This window comes from Heteronotia binoei, chromosome 21, assembly GCF_032191835.1.
Source record: "Heteronotia binoei isolate CCM8104 ecotype False Entrance Well chromosome 21, APGP_CSIRO_Hbin_v1, whole genome shotgun sequence".
In the NCBI taxonomy this organism is placed as follows: domain Eukaryota; kingdom Metazoa; phylum Chordata; class Lepidosauria; order Squamata; family Gekkonidae; genus Heteronotia; species Heteronotia binoei.
Genome location: NC_083243.1, coordinates 41,289,060 through 41,316,063, shown reverse-complemented (window position 1 = coordinate 41,316,063; position 27,004 = coordinate 41,289,060). Strand labels below are relative to the sequence as shown.

General features: G+C 43.8%; 1 protein-coding gene across 6 annotated transcripts in view; it reads right to left on the bottom strand.

The window, feature by feature from the left end:
- The window catches only part of PTPN21 (protein tyrosine phosphatase non-receptor type 21), a 69,699-nt gene that overhangs the window by 11,170 nt on the left and 31,525 nt on the right, over nt 1-27,004 (bottom strand). For 2 of the 6 annotated variants that reach the window (XM_060263047.1, XM_060263048.1), the window contains exons 5-14: nt 22,307-22,374; nt 21,498-21,568; nt 20,662-20,749; nt 19,201-19,289; nt 18,302-18,389; nt 14,994-15,073; nt 11,413-11,514; nt 9,660-9,720; nt 7,891-7,978; nt 2,678-4,140 (exon numbers count right to left, since the gene is read on the bottom strand). In XM_060263047.1, the coding sequence (XP_060119030.1) occupies nt 2,678-4,140; nt 7,891-7,978; nt 9,660-9,720; nt 11,413-11,514; nt 14,994-15,073; nt 18,302-18,389; nt 19,201-19,289; nt 20,662-20,749; nt 21,498-21,568; nt 22,307-22,374 (2,198 nt within the window). The remainder of the gene's footprint in view (nt 1-2,677; nt 4,141-7,890; nt 7,979-9,659; nt 9,721-11,412; nt 11,515-14,993; nt 15,074-18,301; nt 18,390-19,200; nt 19,290-20,661; nt 20,750-21,497; nt 21,569-22,306; nt 22,375-27,004) is intronic. The other 4 variants (XM_060263051.1, XM_060263052.1, XM_060263049.1 and 1 more) reach the window with 3 other exon arrangements.

Below are 27,004 nucleotides of genomic sequence, written 5' to 3'. Positions count from 1 at the left end.
ATTCAACTGGTCTCTCATATCTATCAAGCACTGCCCACACATCATCATCATGAGAGCTAGAAACGTTTTTAAAAATGAATGTTTAGATTATTAGGCAGACAAAGCAACACGGTAGTCTATATACCCTGCTTTCCCCCAACATGGCAACCCAAAGTGGTTTATAAAGTTCTCCTCTCCTCTATTTTATCTCACAACAACAAGCCCGCGAGGAAGGTCAGGCTGAGAGGTTGCAGCTGGCCCAAGGTCACCCCCAAGCAAGCTTCCATGGCAGACTGGGGACTTAAGCCTGGGTTTCCCGGATCCTAGTTCAACATTCTAACTGCTGCACCATGCTGGCTCTCAGATTCTACACATTTCGTGTCTCATTTCCACTCTCCTTTTAAAACCTAAAAAAGCATTCTTAGTTGAGGGGGAATGGAGGGGGGTGGACTTGGAGCAAATTAGACTGCTGCTGGTTTGGCTGCTTTATAAAGCACAGACCACATTACACAAGAATGTTCGTATTCTCACGGATGCTATTAAATTGCTTTTAAAAATTAAAATACAATGAAAGTATGAAAATGAGTTGGAAGAGTTCCCTGGATGGTAGAGCTATCTTGATTGGTTTTTATTAGGTCAAGTCAGGTTTGCTCACTATGAAATTCCTACACAAAAGGCGCACCTGTACAGGAATTAGCATCAAATCTCCATGCAAGCAGTCACATGTGACAACTGCACACACAGGGGGTTTTGCTGTATAATAACCATGTATAGGACTGCCTCTGGAAAGGCAGCTAATGCATTTTCTAAATAAATATAACTTACAAATTAGTGTCCAAGCAAAAACAGAACCATGCAACTCCCTACATCAGGAGCCTTAAAGCCCTGAGAGGAAAAGGTGGGTGAGATGCAGGAGTACATTACACTAAAAGTTCACAGGATGCAGCCCTCCGTAACTACATTGCCTCGTGGCTGGTTTTAAGTTCATTTACTCTTTTAATAGTTTGTGCCTAAACCTGGGCACTTTAAATAAAGGTCTGGCCCATAATTCCTGGAAAAGGCTGGCAATGCCTGCAAGTTGGAGAAAATTCTTTTTAGACTACTCTTTGCTGTTGTTGTCATTGTACACTATGCTGAAATGAAAACCATTTCAAACAGGTGTATCTGCTGACAAAGTACTTAAATGGCCTCAGAGTGGAAGTAAAACTTTAAATAAAACTCCAGCTTAAGTACTGGATCAAAATGTTTTTTTAAAAAGCAGGACCATGTAGAACTCTGGTTAAGAAGAAGATATTGGATTTATATCCCACCCTCCACTCCGAAGAGTCTCAGAGCGGCTCACAATCTCCTTTACCTTCCTCCCCCACAACAGACACCCTGTGAGGTGGGTGGGGCTGGAGAGGGCTCTCACAGCAGCTGCCCTTTCAAGAACAACCTCTGCCAGAGCTATGGCTGACCCAAGGCCATGCTAGCAGGTGCAAGTGGAGGAGTGGGGAATCAAACCCGGTTCTCCCAGATAAGAGTCCGCACACTTAACCACTACACCAAACCGGCTCTCCTGGTTCTTAACTTGTGAAACAGCTTTGCTAGAGTGCCTGGATACACACTGGAATCCCTCCTTCCTTCCAAAAAGCTCAGGACAGAGCACAGAGTTCTCCTCTCCTCCACCTTCTTCTTACAACCACTGTGTGAAGTATACCTCCCTCCCTCCCCCAGCCACATTTAGGAGTATAGGGATCCCTCTCCCCCCCCCCCTTCATCTGCAGAAAAGCAGGTTTGGACCTAACCCCAATGGTGCTTACTATGTAATTTGCAGAGAGACACATTTGCAATTAACCAGAAGAGACACATGACTACAGTATGTCCTGTGTTCCGCCCCACCAAACACACACAAGTAGACCAGGTGAAAGAGTGAGCTTGCCAAAGTTGCAGGAGGAGGGCAAGCTCATCACAGAGAATAGGGAGTGAAACCAGCACTCCTTCACTGTGGCCAGTTTGCTCTTTTTCCCACATGGATGGGGGTGGTGGGGGTGGGGGTAGTTTTCACTCTCTCTTCTCTGCAATCAGCTTGCTGTCCTGACAGCTGCCCCTGTGCTAGGTCAAAAATGCTGCTCCTGCAGAGAAGGGTGGGGGCTATTAGAGAGGCTGGGCCCTTTATTTCCATTCCTGGAATGAGGCCTGCAGCCTGCTGTTTACTTGTTCTCCAGTCCCTTCAACTGTTTCAAGGTGAGAACCACCTGCTTACCACAAGCCTTACAAACAAATGGCCTTGCTTGCTTTCCTGAGACATGGGATAGGTATCAGATTAGGGAACAGTGCCTGTAAGAGCCACAGGTGGAATGTCAAACAGTCACATCTCTCATTCTTCTAACCCAGGGGTGTCCAACGGTAGCTCTCCAGATGTTTTTGCCTACAACTCCCATCAGCCCCAGCCACCATGGCCAATGGCTGGGGCTGATGGGAGTTGTAGGCAAAAAACATGTGGAGAGCTACCGTTGGCCACCCCTGTTCTAACCTATTCTTTACATGCATGAGGTCTTTTGTTCAGTCGCATATATGCTCAGTTTGAAAAAAAAGATCTTGAATATCAGGACTGGGAAATACCTTTGCTTCCTGGCATTATGCCAGAGTAAATATAAGGCTAAATGAGCCAAGGGGCTGATGGGATACCAGCAGGCATTTCAGCAGGAAAACTTACCCCTAAAGGAGGCAATCCTTCCACTATATTCTTTTTTCCTGAAAGAAGTTCTGACACCGGTCTCTTCTTGACTGAATCCTTCCGCACTCTGTATCTTGTACATGTTGTTAAATCAGACTCAGACACAGACGGCGTCAACAGTCCATCACCTCTCCTGTGCACCTGGGTATCAGCCATGATAGGAGTCGGGTTCCCCTCTTTGAACTTCTTCTCTGTCTCTGTAATGTACAGCTTAGGTTCAAGGATGTGCAAAGGACCCGGAGGTGGAACAACCGAACTGTAGGGATAGTTCAGCAAGGATTCAGGAGGGTAGCATTCCAGGACAGAGGGAAGCTGGGGTTTGCCATTGGTGAGAGGGGAGAAAGTTGCAGGAGTCTTGTTTTCTTCTTCAAACTCTTCTTCTTCTTCACTGCTGTGAATCAACATTGTGGCATCTGAAAGAGACTTCTTGTGCCCATAGCTGACATTTTCTTCTCGCTGCTCATTTTCCTCTTGTTTTGTTCTCTCCAGGAAAACAACGGGCTGAGCAGGGACAACCTTTGGAGGGGCTACATCTGCAGCAGACGCCGACATGGTCCTCTCTTTAACTCTCATGGCTTCAAAGCTGTGGGCCAGCCCAGCTATCTCAATACTGTTCCTCTTCTGCAACTGAGCGTGCCGAGCTGACGTTAAGGGCTCACTCACCTCCTGGAGGGAATGCGCAACCGGCAGGCTGTCCTCCTGAAACGTCTGGACCGAGTGGTGCACCCGGCGGGTGATGAGATCTGGATTGCTGCTGCTGATGTAGAGGTGTCGGGAAAGGTCTGGAGTGCTGTTGGCAGGTCTCGGATAAGGATAAGGAGGAGGAGGACGATACACTTGAGTCTTCATTATGTTCGGCGCAGGATAATCTTGGGCTTGCAGCTGAACGTTCGTCAGCTCAGGAACACTCACTGCTCCAACCACCAGCCGCCTTTCAGCAGGGTAGGGGTAAGGGGACTGACTGTGGAAACTGTAATTCAGGTTGAATGGGTAATGGCCAGACTGAGGCGAAGTGAAATTAGCATGTTCTCGGATTTCAGGTTGGCTGTACACCAAGGCATCGGGCCTACTGTAAGCGTACGAATTGCCAATGTTGAGATTCCTCATTGAATGACTCTGCTTGTCTGAGTGCATCATTCCTCGGTTAAGCTGCTTCATCACAGTCTCGTAATCTGGAGTAGGCCGATAAGAAGGTGGTATGAGGGCACTGTGCCGCTGCGACGGGACATAATCGGGTCTCAGGACATCGCTGCCGGTAATGCTTGGGTTGGAGGACATCGGCGATGGCTGCATGTAGTGCTGGGGGTTATTCAAAGAGCTGGTGCTGTGGGCGCTGTAGACGCTGCCATTGCGGATCCTGCCATTGTAATCATGCGGGGCTCTATCCAGACTGGTCTGAGAGTGGCAGTAATAGCCGTTCTGAGTATTCCCATAGAGATTATCTGGAGGAAATTAGTCAGCATCCATTTACAGCAAACCACAGAAATGTTAAAGACAAAAGTAAAGACTGTTACTAAAAACATCCATCCCTTGCCTCACCCAATGTGTTTCCGAGTTAGTACCAAAACCACATATTTTTCTTAGCCAACAACTGAATATTTGACAACTTCACTGGCAATGACTAAATATTTAAAAGGCCAAAGTCTTCAAGGTTCTGGTACTAACATTTAAAGCCTTACGTGGTCTGGGACCAACATACCCAGAGGTCATTATGATTGGCTACACAACACCTCCTGACCACCCCTGTCCCTAAGGACGTTTGACTTGCCTTAACCAGGGCCAGGGCCTTTTCAGCCCTGGCCCCTGCTTGGTGGAATCAGCTCCCTATGGAGATCTGGGCCCTACCTGTGCTATCGCCATTTCGTACGGCCTGCAAGACAGAGCTATTCCACCAGGCTTATGGCTGAGGCAGCGAGCGTCCTATTCCAGCTATTATTCCATCAGTTGGCCTCCCTTGTAGTGACATTGTGCCCCACTGCAGTGCTATCCTACTACTATCATTATTTAATCTGGGACTATAACTGTTAACCTTGTATGATGTGCCCTTCCCGCCGATGGTACACTTTATTGTCAGAACTTGTATCTTTACTGCTGGTTCCCTATAATGTGACCCCCCCCGAGATGGCTGAGGGGGAAATTAACGAGTCCACCACCTCCTCCCGGAGACTGTCGTGTCTAAGTAATCTCTAAGTAAGATCCATCCTGTTTTTCATTGCAGCTTGCTTCGGAAAGACCCTGGTGCTACGTCCTTCCATCCCAGGGCCCCACCGCCCCCTCCGACGACAGTGAGGGGTCAGAGTCACCATGAAGTCCAGGAGATCCTGGACTCCAAAGTCAAAAGGGGGAAACTGTATTATTTGATCAGGTGGAAACACTTCCCCCCGAGCTGTGACGAGTGGGTCGAATCTCAGAACGTAGCCGCTCCGCAACTGCTGAAAAAGTTTCACCTACTGTACCCGCACAAGCCCAAGGCTGGCCCCGCGGGAGGGGGCGCTTAGGGGGGGCAGTATGTCAGAACTTGTATCTTTACTGCTGGTTCCCTATAATGTGACCAATGCTGTATTGTACTCTTACTGTGGCTTAGAGCTACTTTGTTACTGAACCAAACTGACTCCATGTTGTAACCCTTGCTTGACCCAAAGTGCTTGAATAGTAATTAACCTTGCCCCACTGGTATCCATAATATTTGGGGCTGTAGAATGAGTTATGTTATGTCTCTGCACATTCTCACACTGGGACCCTTTGAAGCCGAGCAGCATGGCCTTTGGAGTAGGGAGGCATCCTCTCTACTGATAGTGATGGTGAGAAGACAGATGTGCCTGTAACGGTGTGAATTGTGGCTTTGTGAGATGTTTGCTTTACGTGTATAAAATTGTGCTGGTGCTGGCTCTCGCCATCACTGTTATCTTGCCTTTTCCAGTGCTTAGTTCTCTTCAATAAAATCCTAACTTTGTAACCAAGTATGGGATCCGTTTGAAGTTCTTAAGTTCTGACATTTATTTACTGTTCTATTGTTTTCACTCGTTTAATTTTAATGTAGTGTTTTAACTCTGATCTGTAGGTTTTTATTGTTATTATTGTATGTTGTGATCTGCCCTGAGCCCATTTACGGGAAAGGGCAGAATATAAGCCTACTAAATAAAAGAAAGTCACTAATTTCAGACCCTTACACTAAACCTACCTTCTAAGAACATAAGAAAAGATATGCTGGATCAGATCAACAGCCCATCAAGTCTAGAATTCTGTTTGCCTCTAAGAAGCCCATAAGATGGGTGACTGCAACAGTATCTTCCCACTCATGCTTCCCAACAACTGATTTAAAGAAGCATACTGCCTCTGGTACTGGAGAGAGTAGATATCCATTGGGGCTAATAGTCACCTATAGCCTCATCCATGAATCTGTCCACTCTCCTTTTAAAACCTTCCAAGTTGGCAGCCTTTTTCATCATGTGGCAGTGAGTTCCACAGTTAACTATGTGCGGTGTGAAGAAGTACCACCTTTCATCTTTCCTGAATCTCCCACCCTTCAGCTTCAATCGATGACCCCAGTTCTAGTATTGTGAGAGGGAGAAATGCTTCTCCCTGTCCACTCTCTCCACACAATGCATAGACCAATATCACATCACCACTTCTGGAATGTTTTAACTTATCTCGCCGACTTATACAAAGACCATCCATCTAGCTGAATGCCAGCTATTTTGGGGGGCATCACATCTGCAAAGTCCCAGGCCAAAATTCCTTACAGGCCTGCTACTCAAGGATGTACCCAAGTAGAGATGCTAAGGATTGGCTCTGGGGGCTTGGGCATGCAAAGCACATGCTCTGCCAAAGAGCTATAGCCCATCCCTTAAAACGTGGCAAATAAGGTCTGATATCTCATTCTCCAGGGATTTGGAAACACCTGTAGACAGCATATTGCCTCTAGTCTACTTAGTGTCCTACTCAGGTTTACTCAATGGGTCTTCCTTCCAGGGAAGCACATTTATGATAGCATTTGCCTTGAGGTATTTGTTCCATATTAGACTAGAGGTAGGCTGTGGCTATCCAGTAGTGGGGTGGATTCTACCTTTCCACTGAGAAAAGCTTATTTATTTAAATATTTCCACCCCACCTTTCCAAGTTTGAAGTCCTTCTCCAACTTAAGGAGCCTTCTTCCAACTGAAGTAGCTCTTCCCTTGGAGGAACAGCCTCTCAAGTTGGAGGAAAACTCCTTGGAGTTAGATCCACCCCAGTATCTTCTTTGCATATAGTGAACTGCCTCTTTATGCTTAGGCAGTAGACTTGCAGTTACCACCTGGTACAATGACTGAGGAGTTTTTTTAAATGAATGGTTAAACAAGCCTCTAATCTTTACTAGCCTCTAATCTTTACTAGCTTATTTGTGCATTTATTGCATTTACATATCCGCATGCTTCAGATCTAATGATAAGCCACTACTTGTGATTACATGAGTAAACCTGTGGAGAGAATTCTCTTCTCATGTGTGATTGTGGAAAAAGACAGATTGATGTTGTGTTCAAACTCAGCATATGTTCCCTACAATCTAGGATTCCAGATCAAAATTAAAACAGACTCTGGGATCCTAGATTTTAGGGAACAGTGTGAAAAATAGTTTATGGTTTGCCTCTAAAAGCAAAAATCCTTTATTACATTACCATGCACAAATGGAGGAAAGAGGGAAAGAGACTGCCTAATTTCTCCAGGCTAGTTCACATAACAGTGAATTGCGGTTTTTCATTAGACCTGATGTATGCCAATATTCACTTAAGGAATTTTATGGAATCATAGCCAAGTTGAGACCCACATAGCATTATCAACCTGAAAACATAAATTGTCCTCAAATCACTCTCTGGTCTTCCTTCTGGTGGTGGTGGAGGAAAGGGACATAAAGCTGAAGATGGCTCATGGTGATCCCATAAGGTTTTCAAGGCAGATGGAAGTAGGGCTGGCCATTGCCTGCCTCTGCATACCAACCCCGGACTCCCATCCAAATACTCCCATTCACTGGCTTTGTGTTGGATGGTTTCCTATCCAAATACTAAGCAGGGCTGACCATGTTTAGCTTCCAAAATCTGACAAGTCTAGCCCATCCAGAAAATGCAATTCCCACCACAGCCACCACTAAAGCCCTTTTACAAAATAAGTTGGCCATGTAAAATATTTCAATCTCCTGAGCACATAAAATCTTTTACCTTGGGAAGACGTATATGGTTCTGTGAAGTGTCCATTGTAATGTAACTGAGGCGGTGGTGGCATCATAAAAGGCTGTGGTTTGGGCTGCTGAAAAGATATTGTAGCAGTAATTACATGTGTTTGTAGAGCTATTTAAAAAGGCTCCCTTTTATCCCATTCATTTCAATAAGGCAGATCTGAGCATTTAATTTTTTTTTTAAAGGAACAGATATACCAACTGGCTTTCTTTAGAGAAATTAATGGGATGATCCTCGGCATTCCTTTGAGAAGTTCACATCAACATACATTCATGCAATCTCCTAACTGGGAAGAGAACCCTTGAGCCAGCAAGAAAATGGCTGACTCAGGATGCCAGTGTTTTGCCAGAATCCTTCTAAGTATTTAGTATTCCCTTCTTATAAGCAGAGGACTTTTTAAATACTGTTATGCCATTAAAAATTTTATTTGAGAGGACTGGCATGAGAGAGGAACCACTCATGGAACCCATGAAGAAGCAAGGAACATAAAGTAAGCATGCACATTTACAGTCAGTGGCCAGATTAACCAGGAGGGCTAAGTTTCACTGGCTTCTGTTAATCCTTCAAGTTTATTTATTTGATGGTTTCAGTTCACTACTGCCACCACCATCACCATCCCAGGAAAGAAACAAGGATATAACCAAAATCATTTCCATTTTGTTTGGGGGCAGTTTATTAGTCCAGAATCCAAACTCTTGGTAACATAACTAAAAATTCTCATACACCGATAAAACCAAACCAAAAAGTAGCTAGAAAACTAGCTCCTCTGTTAAGAATTAAAAATAACTATCAGACTTCTATGTCAGGCTGGAATTTGGGCCTGTACTATATCCTTCTCCAGTAGATGCACTTGTCCTAAGGGAAAAACCTCAGATAAGAGCTTAGCGGGGGGGGGGGGGGGGTGGAGGTTTACAGCACCCTCTTCCCTTTCCTGCAAACAACCTCTCCCTAGTTGCCTTTGAAAGGATTGCTGGGGGCGGGAGTACAACTCTGGCCTCAGCCATTCCCTCTATTCTGGGGATGGGCCTATGGAAATGGCAGGTTCTAGGCCCAATGGGCAGCTACCTGCCAGGAATCCCATTTTCCTTGCCCCTCTCCCATGGGAAGCCTCATAAGGCTGCTCCTCTGGCCCCTGCTGGCTTGAGGAGGTCACTTCAGCCTGTTTCCTGCCCCACCCTTCCAAAAAAGCCTTCCTGGCTCCCGCAACAGATGAGGAAAGGGCTGTTACTTGTGGTGGCTTCTGCTACTCTTCTGCCACCCTTGTGGCCTCATGCCTCTGCTGCTGGCCCCTGGGGGTGAACTGCTAGCCAGCCCCTGGCCTGCCTCGCATTTCTGAGTGTTGTGGCGAAGCTGGGAAACTGCTCCTGCAGCATCACACTGGGATTCTGTGGCCCCCCTGGACAGTTTCCTTGACATGGTCTGGAGGCTTCTGTCTTCTTGCAGTGAGTTCAGGGGGAGGAGATCTGACCCCAGACACATTCACTGGCCTACATACAGAAATAATATTTCAACATTTTGCCTGGGAAAGATCAGCAGCCCTTGGTAAAGACCGGAATGGCCTGAAGACCAAATTTTCTGTCTTAGTTCATGAAAGTGACTGAAACAGCCTCAAAAATGATTTTGCTACTGAAGTGCCACTGTAGCTTTATTGAACAAACCACACCAAAACAGTCAGCTTTTAGGAAGTATCTCATTAATAACCTTAATTTAAAAAAAAAAAAAAAAGGATAGCTCAGAACTGGAAATCTTACCAGAGATATCCTGGAAGAGGATCGCCGCCTAACTGGATTCACAGTCACTGTCTGAGTTTGTCTACAAAGCAAAAAAGAAAAAAAAACCCTTGATAATTGCAGATTTTGGCAACCACTGAGAGAGCATCCGGAAATCTTACAGCACTTGATATCCCCAATGCTCACTTCCCACCCTGTCATCTCATGCACATGAGATGTGTATGGGTAAGGCAGATATAATCTTTCACAACTGACACAAAACATAAAAGCAGATGCAAGAACAAGCCCATTACTTCCACATTCCTCCTTCATCAGCAGTCCTGCAAGACATGGCACACAGTGGCTTATCTTGCATGTATCACATTCCTATCAGGAATCCAGAGGGAAAACAGTTTGAAATGCAGACGTGAAAGCCCAACATTGTGTTTCGTCATCAGCTGAATCTTCCTCAAGAGTTACAATTCACCCTTTTGTTATTGTCACAAAAGAACCTGGCTAAACATCTCGCCAGACAACCATGCCCATGGTTGTCAGTGAAACCTCCCAAGCAGAAGTTTTCTGCTTCCCACTTGCTAGATGCACAGAAAAAATGTGAAGAGATTGGGATTTCCTTTAAGCTCATTCCATAGGGCATACTGGCGAAAGCGGGTAGGACTAAACATGTTTGCATGCACCCACCCATTTCCAGCAAACAGTCCCCACAGCGACATAGGATACATTAAGGGCATCTTGCCATGTGGGTGGAGGAAGGAGAGGCATCTATTCCACCCTCAGCTCCTTGGAGAAAGGGCAGGATAAAAATGCAACAGAGTCCAGCCAGAGGCCCATCGCTACAGCTGAAGAATCCCAACAGCTTCCTTTGCAAGAGCTGCCCCCAATACCCCTCCTGCCTCAGAGTTGTCAGAAATTTCAATGATTTATAAATGATGGTGTATGAAAACCATCTGCTTTAGCAGGGCTCCACCTACCCAGGCATCTCATTAAAATGAAGCTTGTGTGCCAGCTCTTTGGCACTCAACATGTTCAAGTGCTTCCAGTGCTGGACTAGGACAGGGGTGGCCAATGGTAGCTCTCCAGATATTTTTTGCCTACAACTCCCATCAGCCCCAGCCAGCATGGCCAATGGCTGGGGCTGAAGGGAGTTGTAGGCAAAAACATCTGGAGAGCTACCGTTGGCCACCCCTGGACTAGGAGACTCAGCTTTGAGTCCCCACTCAGCCATGGAAGCTTACTGGGTGACCTCGAGACAGGCATTCTCCCTCAAAGTGGCCTACCTTGCAGGGTGGTTGTTGTGATAATACAGTGGAGGGGAGAAGGATGCTGTTTGAGTCCCCACTGGGGAGAAAACTGGGTACACATATTTAAATAATTATGCTGGTATATAACCCTGCACTCAACGGGAGTATGGATGCACTGGTCACCTTTAAATTAAATGCAGGACTGCACAGAACATTTTTGAGTGCACAAATTGGTCTGACTAGACACACTGTCTCTTCACTAGCAGATGTTCTTTGCCTTATTTTGGTAACATCACTAGCTAGTTACAGTTGTAGATACATTTGCTCCTGAAACTAAAGTGCCAAAAATGGCTCTCTGACATGTTTTTGAAAAGACATGAGGAGGGGAAGGCAGGGAACGGAGGCCCCTCTCCAAAGGAATACTTGTGTTGCATCATGGTGAACTTGTCCCCATTCCAAGCGAACACAGGAGCCACACAAATACATAGCATGCAAAGAACTCAGGATGGAAAAAGAAAATATTTTTTCTAGCTCACCCTTTGGGTAGAGAAGGACGAGAAAGGATTGGAAAGCGTGGAAAGGAAAGAATGAGGAAAGATTTCTGAGAGCCTTCCTCAGGCGGAGAGTCTGGGGAGTCTCTAAAGACAAGGTACATGCAGACAAAAAGACGACAATGAAATAGTCCATTCCAAAGAGAGGAAGTTTGTTATCCAAAGAGGAGATCTCCTAAGAGGTTATCAGGTAGGCTTTAGAGCAGCTTTCTCTCTGCTGTAAGAGCCCTGACCTCCGCATCCCCCTACCTCTACAGGATAAGAGTTCTGTTAGTGTTTGACAGGTTGAGAAGCCTTGAGGATTTGGAGACAACTTGCATGAGCCAGGAGGCACTCAAAGATTCCCCACTATCAAGGTTCTAGTCCTCATGGTGTGAAAGAAAAGGAACCACATGCATTCAAGAAGAATGTGCCATCAAGTTGCAGCCAGCTCATGGTGACCCCAACTGCAAGTTGTTCAAGGCAAGAAATGAGCAGCGATGATGTGCCATTGCCTTCCTCTGCATGGCAACCTTAGACTTCCTTGGCAACCTCCCAACCAAGTATTGACCATGGCTGACCCTGCTTAGCTCCCAAGTGCTAATGAGCTCCAGCCAAAGTGGGCTATTTGGGCTGCTGCCTTAAAGAAACCAGTGGAAAAAACTATCCGTATTTCCTCCAGATTTCACAAATTCTAAGTCCAGTTTCAGTATGTGTATGTGTGTGTGTGTGTGTGTGCTGATGGGCTGACTCGTATTTTTACCATTTTTGTACATGATATAGCAGAATACCACAAAGCAATCCATGCAACATATTCACTAGAAGTCACTCAGTACCACAGTGAGCATGCAGAATCAGAGGGGGAGGGAGGGGGATTGACTAACCGTAACTAGAGGCCGTTCTTTTACACACTTCATCTTTTACATTTTTGCCTATAATTTTCTGCATAAATATGAGGAGAATATTTTTTTCTTTCATTTGCATCTGAAGAAGTGAGCTCTGGCTCACAAAAGCTTGTGCTGGAATAAATGTTGTTAGTCCTTAAGGGGCTGCCCAAACTTCTCTTTTGTTCTTTTACAAAGCAAACTGCCAGTATCTTAAAATATTGAAAGGTGCAAGGGACAGAGACCAACCAATGTGAGTACTAATGGATATTAGCCACCAAATTCACAGAAAGAATGCCATAGAGTAACAACTCCTACTTACCACAAATGAAGAACTGCATGACACAGAGATGACATGAACCAGCCTAATACTAACCCAGACCACTGGTATCTCAAGGTCAGTCTTGCCTACTCTGACTGGCAGCAGCTCTCCTGGTTCTCAAGTAGAGATCTTCCACATCATCTACTTCCTAATATCTTTTTTTTTTTTTTTAAACTGGAGATTCTGAGGCTTGAACCCAGGATCTTCAACATGCAAAGTAAATGTTCTATCAACAAGCCATGGTCCCCTTCCCATGTGGGGCTTTTTAGCTTGGAGAAATGACGACTGAGGGGAGACATGACAGAGGTTTATAAGACTATGCATGGGATAGAGAAGGTAGAAAAATACCAACTTTGATGGACCAAGGGTCTGATTCAGTAGAAGGCAGCTTCATATGTTCATATGAGTTCCTGCTGGGCTTCTTCTACAAAAAAGCCCTGCTTTTCTCCCTTTCTCTCAATACAAGAAGTCAAGGCACTCAGTGAAATTGCTGAGCACTCGAGTTAGAATGGATGAAAGAAAGTTCTTCTTCACCCAAACAGTGATTAACACATGAAGTTCACTGCCACAGGAGGTGGTGGCAGCTACATGCATAGACAGCTTCAAGAGGGGACTGTATACACATATGGAGCAGAGGTCCATCAGTGGCTATTAGCCATAAGGTACAGTTGGAACTCTTTGTCTGGGGCAGTGATGCACTGTATTCTTGGTACTTGGGCAGTGTGGGGGGGGATAGTGGGAGGGCTTCTAGTGTCCTGGTCTCCTGATGGCACCTGGGTTTTTTGGCCATTGTGTGACAGAGTGTTGGATTGGATGGACCATTGGCCTGATCTAATATGGCTTCTCTTGTTCTTATGTCTTCCACCAAATGATAGTGTTTAGGATCCCTGGCTTCTTCCCCATCCCTCATATATTGTACATTATATTGTTCCTCCATGTTTTCATGCAGTCATTGCTTTGACAGGCAGATATGGAAATCCAGGTCTTCACAAGAACAGGCTCACAAACAAGGGGTAAGAAAGGCCAGCCCTGCCACTAGGCCAACTAAGCAATTGCCTAGGGTGCAGCCTTCTGGGGGTGTCAAATTGGGCACCCCTCATGTGACTCAGGGACATTATCAGTGCAGGGGGGGGGCACCAGAAGTTAGCCTCGTCTAACCCTGGGGCTAAGCCGGCCCTGGGGCTTTTTTGTCCTGGGCAAACTGAACTACTTTTTTGTTTTATATCACATACGTTAATCATACCTACCTAACGCTTATTTGTCAAATAAAGCAATGCAGAATTATGAACAAATGTGTAGGCTCAGTGCAATGCTATAATTTGCTGAAGGTATGTGATAAGGAAGCGAGTAACATCTCTGCTGTTCCTCAAGCTGAGAGATATAAATAATATATTTTAAAAAATAAATCTAACTTCTTTGTATCAACTAAAAGGCTCTGGAGTCAGTTGCTACAGGAGTATGAAAAGAGAGCTGAACCCACAGCAACAGTTTCTGCATCGATGTCAGCCTGCTGACATGATAATTCCAAAATATCACACTTTGCAATAACATCTGAACTATCGCTATATCGATCAGTAACCTGGGTGGGCATTGTGAGGATGATAAAAGCCAGACAACAGGGCCACCTGCAGACAAGTAAGGGTCTATTCATGGGACACTCTGTGCTAGCAGAAAAACATAACTCTGAAAATTAACCAGAAAAAAATCCCACAACTTTTTAGAGTGTCCTGATGAGTACTAAATATGTGCCAGAAGGACAGACTGTTGAGACAATTGAGTGTCAGTCAAAGGGAAGGGAAGGAAGGAGCGATTAGCCTTTTCAGGCTCATGAGTGTAAACAGAATGCTTGAAGGAGAGAGATGGGTGTGGGGTTTTTTCCCCAAATTATCCTCAAACTGCTGTAATTCCTCACAAGCCCCTGGTTTTGTTTTGTTTTTTATCAAAAACACACTCTGCTGAAGCTGGCACTACAGCTGAAATTGCAGAGCTTGAGATGTGGATCAGTGTGAAAAATTGGGTCTCTTATTGGTTGGAAGAAAGCTACTCAAACTGTGGTGCTGTGGAATGATGGGATATGAGCTGCCAATCCAGAAAGAAAGCCATGTGGCCATTTCCCCCCTTCCCTTCACCAATTCAGTCCTAAGATATTTTCAGAAATCTAAATATTTTGGAAGCTCAGAATTGCAGCAGCCTTATTTTTAGATTCAGCAAGCAGAAAGAAAAGCTCTGAGGCTCCTGTTTTAAACATTTAAATTACCTGCAGTCTCAGGAACACATACTTGAGAGAAAAAGGAAATCTAATTATTTGGTTGATCACCAGTAAATTACAGGATACAACGTTGTTTAGGATTAATACAGTGAGAGAAGACCATGATACTTACAGGCTACATTTATTTAGTCTATAAAATTTGTGCCTGGCCACACACATCCGCCACACATATTTTGCGGTTTCCATGTCTTCCTATCAAACAAAAGAGATGAATATAAGACTATATGTGAACACAGATCCTTATCCACATAGATTTAAATTACTTTCCACTGACTGAACCCATGGAGCTGAGTCAGATCTAAGCCTTGTTGAGGTCAGTACTATTTGACTGGCAGCAGCTCTCCAAATGACTCAAGGAGAGGACTCTCACATTGCTTAACAATTTTCCCTCTAAACTGCAGAGTCTTGCAAGCAAAAAATCTACTTTGTGAGCTACTGGTATTAAAGTTGTGAGCTACTGGCATTAAAGTTGTGAGCTACTGCATCGATTAGCTTGCTCTGGGGCCATTTTTCCTGATCTAAGACAGAAATGTGTGAGCTGGAGGCTAAAAAACTGTGAGCTAGTTCACACTAACTCAGCTTAGAGGGAACACTGCTTACTACCTGATCCTCTTTTAACTGAAGGCATCAGTGATTGAACCTGGGACCTTCTGCATGCATGGCGGATGCTCTCCCACTGAGCCATGTCTTCTTTCCATTCCTGAGCTGATCTGATAGGCCAAGACGCTGGCCCAGTCTGAATGACCTCCTTGCAGAGGGAGGCTGTGGCTCAAAAGCAGAGCAGGGCAGAGGTTTACTATGTGGTAGGATTCCAAATACAGTGCTCAATCCCATTCTCAAAAATAATTATTGCCGATTCGAAAAAGATACAAAAAAGAACAACCAATGGGGTTGGAGGACCTTGCCTAGGAAGAAAAGCAGAAGAGCTTTTTGAGTATTTCCATTTGAGGGGGGAGATGCTGGGGTGGGGGGGAGAAGAGACATGTGGTAGAGATTTACAAAATTATGCCTAGTCTGGAGAGTCAGGGCAACTTTTTCTGCATTATAAAATAATGAAACTGGAGGGGGGGCAGAATCTAATGAAAATGCTTTCTTTACAGACTCAGGACTGATACACTTTAAAAATGCACATAATGCATAATTAACAGGTTGCGGTGATAACCACCAGTTTAAAAAGGTAAACGTAGTCCCCTGTGCAAACACCAGTTGTTTCCAACTCCAGGGTGATGTCGCCTCACATTTTCACGGCAGACTTTTTATGGGGTGGTTTGCCATTGCTTTACCCAGTCATCTATACTTTCCCCCCAGCAAGCTGGGTACTCATTTTATGAACCTCAGAAGGATGGAAGGCGGAGTCAACCTTGAGCCGGTTACCTGAAACCCAGCTTCCGCCAGGATCGAACTCAGGTTGTGAGCAGAGAGCTCGGACTGCAGTACTGCAGCTTTACCACTCTGCGCCATGGGTTTTTAACCACCAGTTTAGATGCCTTTAAAAGGGGATTCAACAGACTCCTGGAGGAGAGGTTAACCAACAGCTATTAGGAATTAAGTTCTAATATATGAATGGGAGGTTGGGCAGCAGTAGGTGAAGCTTTGGCCTTTTATTTAGCCGCTGCAGGCCTTTGATGGAATTTGGTCAGCCTCTTTGGGAAACAGGATGCTGAACTAGATGGACCAACTGGTCTGTACAGTAGAGGGTATCCAAGTGGGGAAAAGCACCACCAGCTACCACCATCTGATCATGAGTGCCTGCCCTGCCTCCCAGATTGCTAGCCATCCACACACAAATGTAACAGTTGTACATTACCTGCATGTATAAAATCCACTGCACAGAGGACCCAAACTGAATCCTGATACACAAGCTACATGTAGGAAAATCAGTTGCATCCTTTGTTTGTGCCTATGCACCTAAGATTTCAGGCACGTATGCTAAGGCTTCATTCATATGTGAATGCCCAGCAAGATCTGGCTACTCCAGTTGCACACAGCCTCTCCTCAGCGTGAAGGCTGTCTGAAATGTAACTTTCCGGACTTCTTTTATATATAGTTGAAATATTTATTAATATTTATTGATAACCATGGTTTTATCTGTTTTTATCTGTTTTAAATGCTGATCCCTTTATATGTTTAAATACTTTCCGGACTTCTTTTATATATAGTTGAAATATTTATTAATATTTATTGATAACCATGGTTTTATCTGTTTTTATCTGTTTTAAATGCTGATCCCTTTATATGTTTAAATACTGTAATTTTGTTGGATCTATCACTGGAAGCCGCCCTGAGCCACTTGTGGGAAGGGCGGGATATAAATCCCAAATAAATAAATAAATAAATAAATGAGCACATGGGCAGTGATTATTATGCAACCAGATTATGAAAACTGAAAGAGACAAAACCATCATATCTTCTCTGACAAATGAGGCACAAGTCAAGTTCAAATCCTGAAATTTTGCTTCACATCACCAGAGTAGTAGTAGAAGATGATGATATTGGATTTATATCCTGCCCTCCACTTCAAGTCTCAGAGCAGCTCACAATCTCTTTTATCTTCCTCCCCCACAACAGATACCCTGTGAGGTGGGTGGGGCTAAGAGAGCTCTCATAGAAGCTGCCCTTTCAAGGACAACCTTTGTCAGAGCTATGGCTGACCCAAGGCCATTCCAGGAGCTGCAAGTGGAGGAGTGGGGAAACAAACCCGGTTCTCCCAGATAAGAATCCACACACTTAACCACTACACCAAACTGGCTCTCTATGTATACTTTCAAGTTTCAGGGGTCATTTCTGCTTTAATCTACAGAGCAAGGGAGCAGATGGAACTACAACCTTTAGAGGCAGATAGGAAATTTGGTCTGATTAAAAACAGAGTGACACTAATGGATCTAGACAGTGATACCAATGGCTCTATTAGGAATGCCATGCACACTTGTTTGTGTCAGCTATCGCGTTTTAGCTCATATGCCTGGCCCACACAGGCTACCATATCCTATTTGTGCTCATCATGCCAAAACTGCACATATGCAGCAATATGGACCAGCTAATAGGAAGCAGTACCCAGGAATAAACAAGTAAAACCCCCTAAGAGCTGCTTTATTCCAAGGGAAATGTAAATAATTACATATCTGGGCTGCACAACATTAAGGCTGATGAACCAGATGACATGGAAAATAAACCTTAAGATCAAGTGGATGGAAATATTTATTCCTGGTTTCAAAGAGGTTACAAATATGGTATTATAAACTATGTTACTGCATCTTACCTAATTTAAAGGAAATTGTATAAAACTCATTTTCCAGTTATAAAATCTGGATACATTGTGTGAATTCTGCCTTTTCACTCTTAACACCATAGCTTTAAAATGCAGACAAATAAAGACATCAAGGCTTTAAAATGCAGAAAAATAAAGACTCACTCACTTACAGTTTGGAACTGGATCGTCTCTTCTTTGTTGGCCAGCTCTAGTGCGAAAAAAGACTTGTTGTGGGACATATTAGCAATGTCATGCCACCTAAAGAGGGGGAAAGGAGAGTGAGACAGCAACAAAAACTCAAAACTTCACAAAGCGTGGCACTGTAATTACATGGGCCTAGAAAGGAATATGAATTTGCCGTACAGTATATTCTAGATTTGCAAAAAAAAATCTTAGCTGCTCTGCATTATTTCCTCTTCAGGCACCTACTAATCTGTCTGGTTTCTTTTGCACATACAGAGAGTCAAAAGAGTTCAACCAACCAGATGATTAGACACCTGCAGTTAATGGACAAAGGCCTTTAAGTAATAATCCACCACGCAAAGATAATGACTGGTAAGGCACATTTCAAGTCGACAGGGTGAAAACAGGCCCACTTTTATATGAAGTCGTATATTCTCCAGTTCAACAATGATACGCGTTTATTTTCAAGCTGCATCAAAAAGTAAGGCATTATTCTATTACAAATATAATAACTGATCATCCTTTTATTACAAAGTCATGCATCATCATACAGCTCAATCCCATACATCATAGCCATGTCTTTCTATAGGTCACTCATTCCCTCCAAAGCATGGATGGCTTAAACATTAAACCTTATCTTCTACAAATATTCCCCAGCCATTCCTTCCATGAACATACCCTGAAGACTGCATTGTGCCATGACTGGAATTGACCTATGGCACTATTCACCCAAATCCTTTGTTTACCTTACAGTTCCCCTTGGTTTAGACTCAGTTCTGATAGAGAAATAAATCCTTACCTCAGTCGAATCAACATCAGGTTCTTGAGAGCATAAGCAAGAAAACAACAGTTGAAACATATTACCGTATATGGGAATGAAACACACCTAAATATAACAGGAGGGCGGCCGTTTTTGTGCTTCACAAAGATTCCATCAAGACAGGCTCCAATGAATATATCACTTCCTTGGCTGTCCTGGATAATGGCCAGAAACAATGAAAACACTTGAGTTTGTTCCCCTTCAAGAGGACAACCTCAGCGCTGCCAGGTCACAGGAGTTTTATATACTTAAATGGTCATACCTTTGTTTCCAACCCCAGTCAACTCTCTTCACCCTGCTGCACACGCAGAAGGTCCTAAGGACTGCCTGTTCCCATACAAACTGACCTAACTGCAGCTGTCATCTTTGGAGGCTCTGCTTTGAGTACCTCCACCACTGGAGGTTAGATGGGTGGCGATCGGGAAAGTGCCTTCTCAATTGTGGCACCAAAATTATGGAACTCCCTCCCCAGGGAGATTCTTCTGTCTCCTTCTATTATTGTCTTCCAACTGTGGGAGAAGACTTTGGTTTGGTTTGTCTGGTGTTCCCTCACTGATTCTCACTGACCCCTCCTCGACTATATTTGTTTGTTTGGGTGTTCTGTTTTTGTTTTCCAAGCCCACCAGGGATATGTAGCAAGTAAAATGTGGTCATGTTCTAGCCTGAGTGAGGACAAGCAAAATGAAGATGAAGATGAAGATATTGAATTTATATCCCACCCTATACTCTGAATCTCAGAGTCTCAGAGCGGTCACAATCTCCTTTACCTTCCCTGCCATCCACAATGGACACCCTGCGAGGTAGTGGGGCTGAGAGAGCTCTTAAAGCAGCTACCCTTTCAAGGACAACTCCTTTAAGAGCTATGGCTGACCCAAGACCATTCCAGCAACTGCAAGTGGAGAATCAAACCCAGTTCTCCCAGATAAGAGTCCACGCACTTAACCACTGCAGCAAACTGGCTCTAAATTCTAAAATGAAGGCAATGGTTTCTAGAAGTCATGTTTTTTCTACTGTGCCACCACGCTGGATGGAATTCCTGCCATCAGGAGTCTTGTCCAGCCAACTTTCCTTCTTCCTTCCTCCTACACAGATATGAACTTTACATTTCTATAACAACCTTCCATTTTCAGAAGACATTCGCAATGGTCATTTTGAAATGTGCCATTGTGCAGTATTTTATGATAGGCTGTTTTTCAGGCGTTTATGGATGCTAATTTGGTTTTACTGAACCCACCTAGGGTCTATCTTTTAGACAAAAAGGTAAGAAATTTAAAATAGTAATAACTATAAGAGTCAAAGATCTCTATCTAATATAAATCCTAATCCCTACCCACAAGTCTTTATCTTCCGCCGACATATGTGTCTTGTGAGTTTAACCATTTCTATAAAAATATTCAGACATCTCAGAGCTGTAAAAAGAAAGCCAAAATGTCTTACATTCATGCTGGCTTAGTATAAATTTTAAAAAGCAAGCACACTTGAGGATTTACAAAGCCACGGCAATGATTTTCCACAAATCAACCTCACCTTTGCAGGATAGCTTTCTTCACCGTAACCTTCCATTCTCTCAACCTCTTGCATATATAACATCTCTGCATCAGGAGGCATGAGACCTCTTCAAAAAACAACAACAACAAAAGATTAAATAGCTAGCTTCTTGGGGCAGCATATTTAGTCATGGAGTTCAATCTTTCTGGGGGGTATGTTTCCCACCATGCTCAAAGACACACTCCAGCTGCAATGGTGTAGCTGCAAAAATGCAAAGTACAGACATGGCCACTGTCTGCCTTATGGCTGTGCCACGGTTGTAAGCAGCTCTAGGATAGTGCCCAAAGATTTAAAGAGTCAAGATTTCATTCGTCTGCACTTCTTCTCTGGCTAATTTCTTCAATGAACAAATTTCTGGTACCTCCCTCCCAAGTAGTTGCTGTCTTCTGACATAGAGCCAGCACCAACTAAAATGAATGGATCCCTGGAACCATGACTAAGCAGTCAGGTTCCAGCTTCCTCAACATGTGTTCCCTACCTCACCATGGTTGTACAGTTGGTTGGCAAGTGTGGTTAAAGCAAACCATGGTTTCCCTTCAACCATGGTCTGAGGGGGGGGGGGGGAACCAGTTGGAGTGGGTTTCTAGGCCTGGGAAACCTGTTTTAGTCTTAAGTTAACCATTATTAATTTCAGCGCAGAAGAATGGGGTGACATGGTTAAACAGGGGAGGGAATGTTCAGAGACTATATCCAGATCTGCTAAACAAAGAACCAGTGTTATATTTGTGTCAGCCTTGTCTCAATCCAATTCTTTATTGGATAAGAAAAGAAGCAGCAACACACCAATGTTCACTTTGCAAAGGAAGAACCATTACCTGTATTTCTGATGGAGTAAGGCCACTTTCTGGGTTGCTTCTTCCAGAATTTTCTCATCTTGCAACCAACCCTAAAGAAGAATCACAGAATCATAGAGCTGGAAGGGACCCGCAGGGCCATCTAGTCCAACCCCTCACACAATGAAGGAAATTCACAAATATCTCCCCCTAAATTCACAGGATCTTCATTGCTGTCAGATGGCCATCTAGCCTCTGTTTAAAAACCTCCAAGGAAGGAGAGCCCACCACCTCCTGAGGAAGCCTGTTCCACTGAGCAATCGCTCTAACGGTCAGGAATTTCTTCCTGACGTTGAGTTGGAAACTCTTTTGATTTAATTTCAACCCATTGGTTCTGGTCCTGCCTTCTGGGGCCACAGAAAACAATTCCACACCATCCTCTAGATGACAGCCCTTCAAGTACTTGAATGTTGTGACTCTGCTTAGGACAGCACTGCCCACCCCTGCCTTGTCATGATTTGATCCTTTTCCATCAGAACTGAACCTTGTTGAGTACATAAGGGAGAACCCTTACAGGGTTTGTTTGTTTGTTTACCGCTCCCTTAATTTTCCATTGGAAATATTTCCCAATTTGTCATTTTTAAAATGGAAAAACGACCTCTGAACGCCCCACCCCTGCCAAAATTTTTCCATTTTTTCCCCTTTGACCTTCACATCTCTAGTAACTAATATCTCTATATTAATATATAAGAAATAATATAACAGACATGCAAATTTTTTGTGTCATAGCAATAGTCCAATGAGCTTCCCTTCCTTTCAGCAATTGGGGAAATAAATGAAACAATTCTTACCACAGGAAACAAGGCAAATCTCTGTAAGAACTCTTGTGATTCATACTGGTCATAATCTCCAAAATCAGCTAAAAAAGTAAGAACAAAGGCTGGAATTAAGCATTTATAACAATCAGACTTTTAAAAATATCTTGATAATAATGAGGGCTAATAATATGAATCACGAGTAAAAGTGCATTCATAATCTGTGCAAAGCTCTCCTGATCAAAAGTTTCCTGAGGTCTCGTCTCTAAAGAGAAAGCACTTACCCTACAAAACAACAAAGGAATGCAAGAGGATATATCTGCCAAAGGACTGGTTTACACGGCAGCAACCATTGTGTGTCAAGGGATTCTGCCTTTCTTCCCACTTGTGAGGGCTACCATATTAAATATTTTTGCAGTAATTCAAAATAACTTTCCCTTTGCTTCCCCACTCCTCCACTTGCAGCTGCTGGAATAGCCTTGTGTTAGCCATAGCTCTTGCAGATTTGTCCTTGAAAGGGCAGCTTCTGGGAGAGCTCTCTCAGCCCCACCTACCTCACAGGATGTCTGTTGAGGGGGAAGAAGATAAAGGAGATTGTAAGCCACTCTGAAACTCTGATAGAGAGAAAAGGGCAAGGTATAAATCTAGTCTTCTTCTTTTCACTGAATATACCACTTATCACACTCTGCTAACAATGGTTTACAAGGTACAAAGGAAGATGGGCTTATTTTTTCAAACTCGAAGTCTTGGGATCATAGAATCATAGAGTTGGAAGGGACCCGCAGGGCCATCTAGTCCAACCCCCTGAACAATGCAGGAAACTCATAAACACCTCCCCCCTAAATTCACAGGATCTTCATTGCTGTCAGATGACCATCTAGTCTCTGTTTAAAAACCTCCAAGAAAGGAGAGCCCACCACCTCCTGAGGAAGCCTGTTCCCCTGAGGAATTGCTCTAACGTTCAGGAAGTTCTTCCTAATGTTAAGTCGGAAACTCTTTTGATTTAATTTCAACCCATTGGTTCTGGTCCTACCTTCCAAGGCCACAGAAAACAATTCCACACCATCCTCTAGATGACAGCCCTTCAAGTACTTGAAGATGGTGATCATATCACCTCTCAGCTGTCTCCTCTCCAGGATAAACATCCTCAGCTCCTTCAAACTTTCCTCATAGGACTTGGTCTCCAGACCCCTCACCATCTTCATCACCCTCCTCTGGACTCGTTCTAGCTTGTCTATATTCTTCTTAAATTGTGGTGCCCAAAACTGAACACAATACTCCAGGTGAGGTTTTACCAGAGCAGAGTAAAGTGATACCATCACATCACGTGATCTGGACACTATACTTCTGTTGATACAGCCCAAAATTGCATTTGCCTTTTTAGGCACCGCATCACACTGTTGACTCATGTTCAGCATATGATCCACTAAGACCCCTAGATCCTTTTTGCACATACTACTGCTAAGACAAGTCTCCCCCATCCTATAACCATGCATTGGATTTTTCCTACCTAAATGCAGAACTTTACATTTATATCCGTTAAAATTCATTTTATTGATTTTAGCCCAGTTTTCCAGCCTGTCAAGGTCATTCTGTATCCTGTTTCTGTCTTCTGTGTTTACATCCCCTCCCAATTTCATATCATCTGCAAATTTAATAAGCATTCCCTTTATTCCTTCATCCAAATAATTGATAAAGATGTTGAACAAAACAGGTCCCAGGACAGATCCCTGAGGCACTCCACTTGTCACTCCTCTCCAAGAGGATGAGGAACCATTCACAAGCACTCTTTGGGTGCGATCTGTCAACCAGTTACAGATCCTCCTAACGGTAACAGGATCCAAACCACATTTTACCAACTTGTCAACAAGGATAGTATGTGGAACCTTATCAAAAGCCTTACTGAAATCAAGATAAATGATGTCTACAGCATTCCCCTGATCCAGCAAGGTAGTCACTTTCTCAAAAAAAGAGATCAGGTTAGTCTGATATGATTTGTTCTTGAGAAAACCATGCTGGCTCTTAGTAATCACATTCATTCTTTCTAAATGTTCCAGCACCAACTGTTTGATGATTTGTTCTAAAACTTTTCCAGGTATAGACGTCAAGCTAATCAAACTAGATTTGATGTTATGTAGGGGTTGTCAACCTCCAGGTAGCACCTGGAGATCTCCCACTATTACAACTGATCTCCAGATTAACAAGATCAGCCCTCCTGGAGAAACTGGTTACTTTGGAGGGTGGATTCTATGGCAATATATCCTGCTGAGGTTCCTCCACTCCCCAAGCTCCATTACCAGAACCTCCCAGTATTTCTCAACCCTGGGGTTATGTCCTTTATCTTGAGATATCTTGTCTCCAATCCAGATATATAGGGAATACTTGTGGATACTCTGTGTCAAGCCAAAAAACATTTTTATCATCAGATGCTCTTATACCCTTGAAAAGAACAGGCTGGACCCAACAGATGGTCAATGTAATGTAATATAACTCAGCATTGGTCCATGAACGCATGCAAGAACACCCCTTCCTTGCCAAGTCAGTGTCATTATCAAACATTGCAATGGCTATAATTTTAATGTCCCATAGTTGCAGAATTCATTTCCCACAGTAATTTGTCAAAATCCAAGTTTGAGCACCATTCATAATGCCTACCTGTTCTGGCGGGTCTTTGCTCAGGTTTAATCCATGGGGGAAATGTGGGGAAATACAGTGAATTAACAGGGCAATCCTAAACAGGGTTACATATTTCCAGGATCATGGAGGTAATGGATTTTAGAAAGGTGTAATTCTGTTTAGGATTGTACTCTTAAATAAAATTGTACAGCATTCTGCTGAGCTTTGCATTGTTACCTGCTGAGTGAGCCTAGATATAGAGTGTGTTGCAAGACTTATTTCCCCCCCTGCACAGACTATCCATTGTACTGTTAATATGTGCATGCAAATTCCTCACTTAACAGACTGCTCCCTCAGTATGATTAAGAATCGCAGAAGCTAAAAGAAGGGGGGGAGAACCCATCTAGAAACAGGATTATAGAAAAATTCCAGCAAGTAGGCAAACGCCAAGATATTTTACACTTCCTAAAATGTACAACAGCAATTAAAACAAGTATTTATTCAATGAGTGCTATGAAAGAGCCAGCCAGAACTAAATAAAAATATGAAAGAATGTTGTTACATAAACAAGCTATTTCTATTCATTGGTTTAGATCTCATTGGCAAACAACATTCTTGGCAGGTCTTTCTCAGCACACGAGATTATCATTCTTATCAAGTAAAGCCAGGCAGCAAAATAAAATGGACCAGAAGCTTGGAGCACTCTACAAGCCCCACATCTCCCACTCAGCATTGCTGCTGAGCAATCAGACACAAAATGTCCACACCAAAAGCTACTAAACTGAAAGCAACATACTGGTATTCTGCTCAGAGCTGACCCAAGCAGGTGAGTTACGTCATACATGGAGCTGTTTTAAACTGAATCAGACCTTTAGTCAAGTATCATCCACTCAGACTGGCCATGGCTCTTCAGAGTGGGACATTTGCATTACCTACTGCCTGATATTTAGGGGATGTGGTCTAATATGCTACTGAGTTCCTGCTGGGCTTTTTCTAAAAAAAAAACCCCTGGATCTATATATTTGCCTAGGGTGGTGGGCCGTGTGTGTGTGTGTGCGCGCGCGCGCCAGATTAGGCTCTCCTCACATGACTCCAAATAGAAAAATAATTATTTGCATTAATTTTGCTGGCCTGGATCATTCTCCCTCGGTGGAGCACTGTTTTTTTTTAAGTTGGTAATTTTTTAAGACCCACGAATGATGTTATAAATATCCATATGGCCCTTGGCAGAAAAAAGGTTCCCCACCCCTGCTCTACTTAACCTACTCATTTCTATGAGCAGCCCAAAACCTGCACAATCTAAAGCAGGGGTATCAAACTCATTTGTTATGAGGGCTGGGTCTGACAGAAATGAGACCTTGTTGGGCTGGACCATGTCAAGCCAGGCCATGTGTGTACCTATTTAAGATTAAGTAGCAGAGATATAAACTTTATAAAGGACACAAAACACAACTAAAGATTTTTTTAAAAAACTTAAAACATGCTTAAAACATTAGCACTCTTTGGTTTTAAAGGTGTTTTCTTTGTATTTCTCCCATGGGATCTAGGGAACTGGGCAAAGGAAGCTCTGGCTCTTTCCTTCCTTCCCCAGGGGACCATGATGGGGAGGAGCCTCAGCCAACAGAAGGAAAAGAGGCTTGGCTCAGGAGCTCTGCTGTGCAATTGAGAGAGGCTGGCAAAGCAAGCTCTCCCTCCTCCCTTCCTCTCCAAGGGAGAAGCCTCAGCCAATAGAGAAAACAGAGGCTTTGCTCTGTAACTCCTGTGCAATTGAGCAAGCCTGACAAAGCAAGATCTGATGCAGAAGGAAGCAATAGAGAAGGATGAAGGAAGCAGATTACAGCTGGAGCCCTTCAGGGGCCTGATTCAGTCCCTGGGGCACACGTTTGACACCCCTGATCTAAAGGCTTGGCTATAGGACCTAGCACAGGAACATATGGCCACCAAGTTCAAAACAGTCTGGGATATTAGGACACAAGGGACTCCAGAAACTGTAGGAGACAGCTTCAAGATCCATTTGACAATATAACTGCATGGATCAGTAAACTGTGATTATGAACCCTTCTTATCCTACAGGCAAACCTTCAGTAAGTCAATAGCAGCCATTCTCAGCAGTCCTCT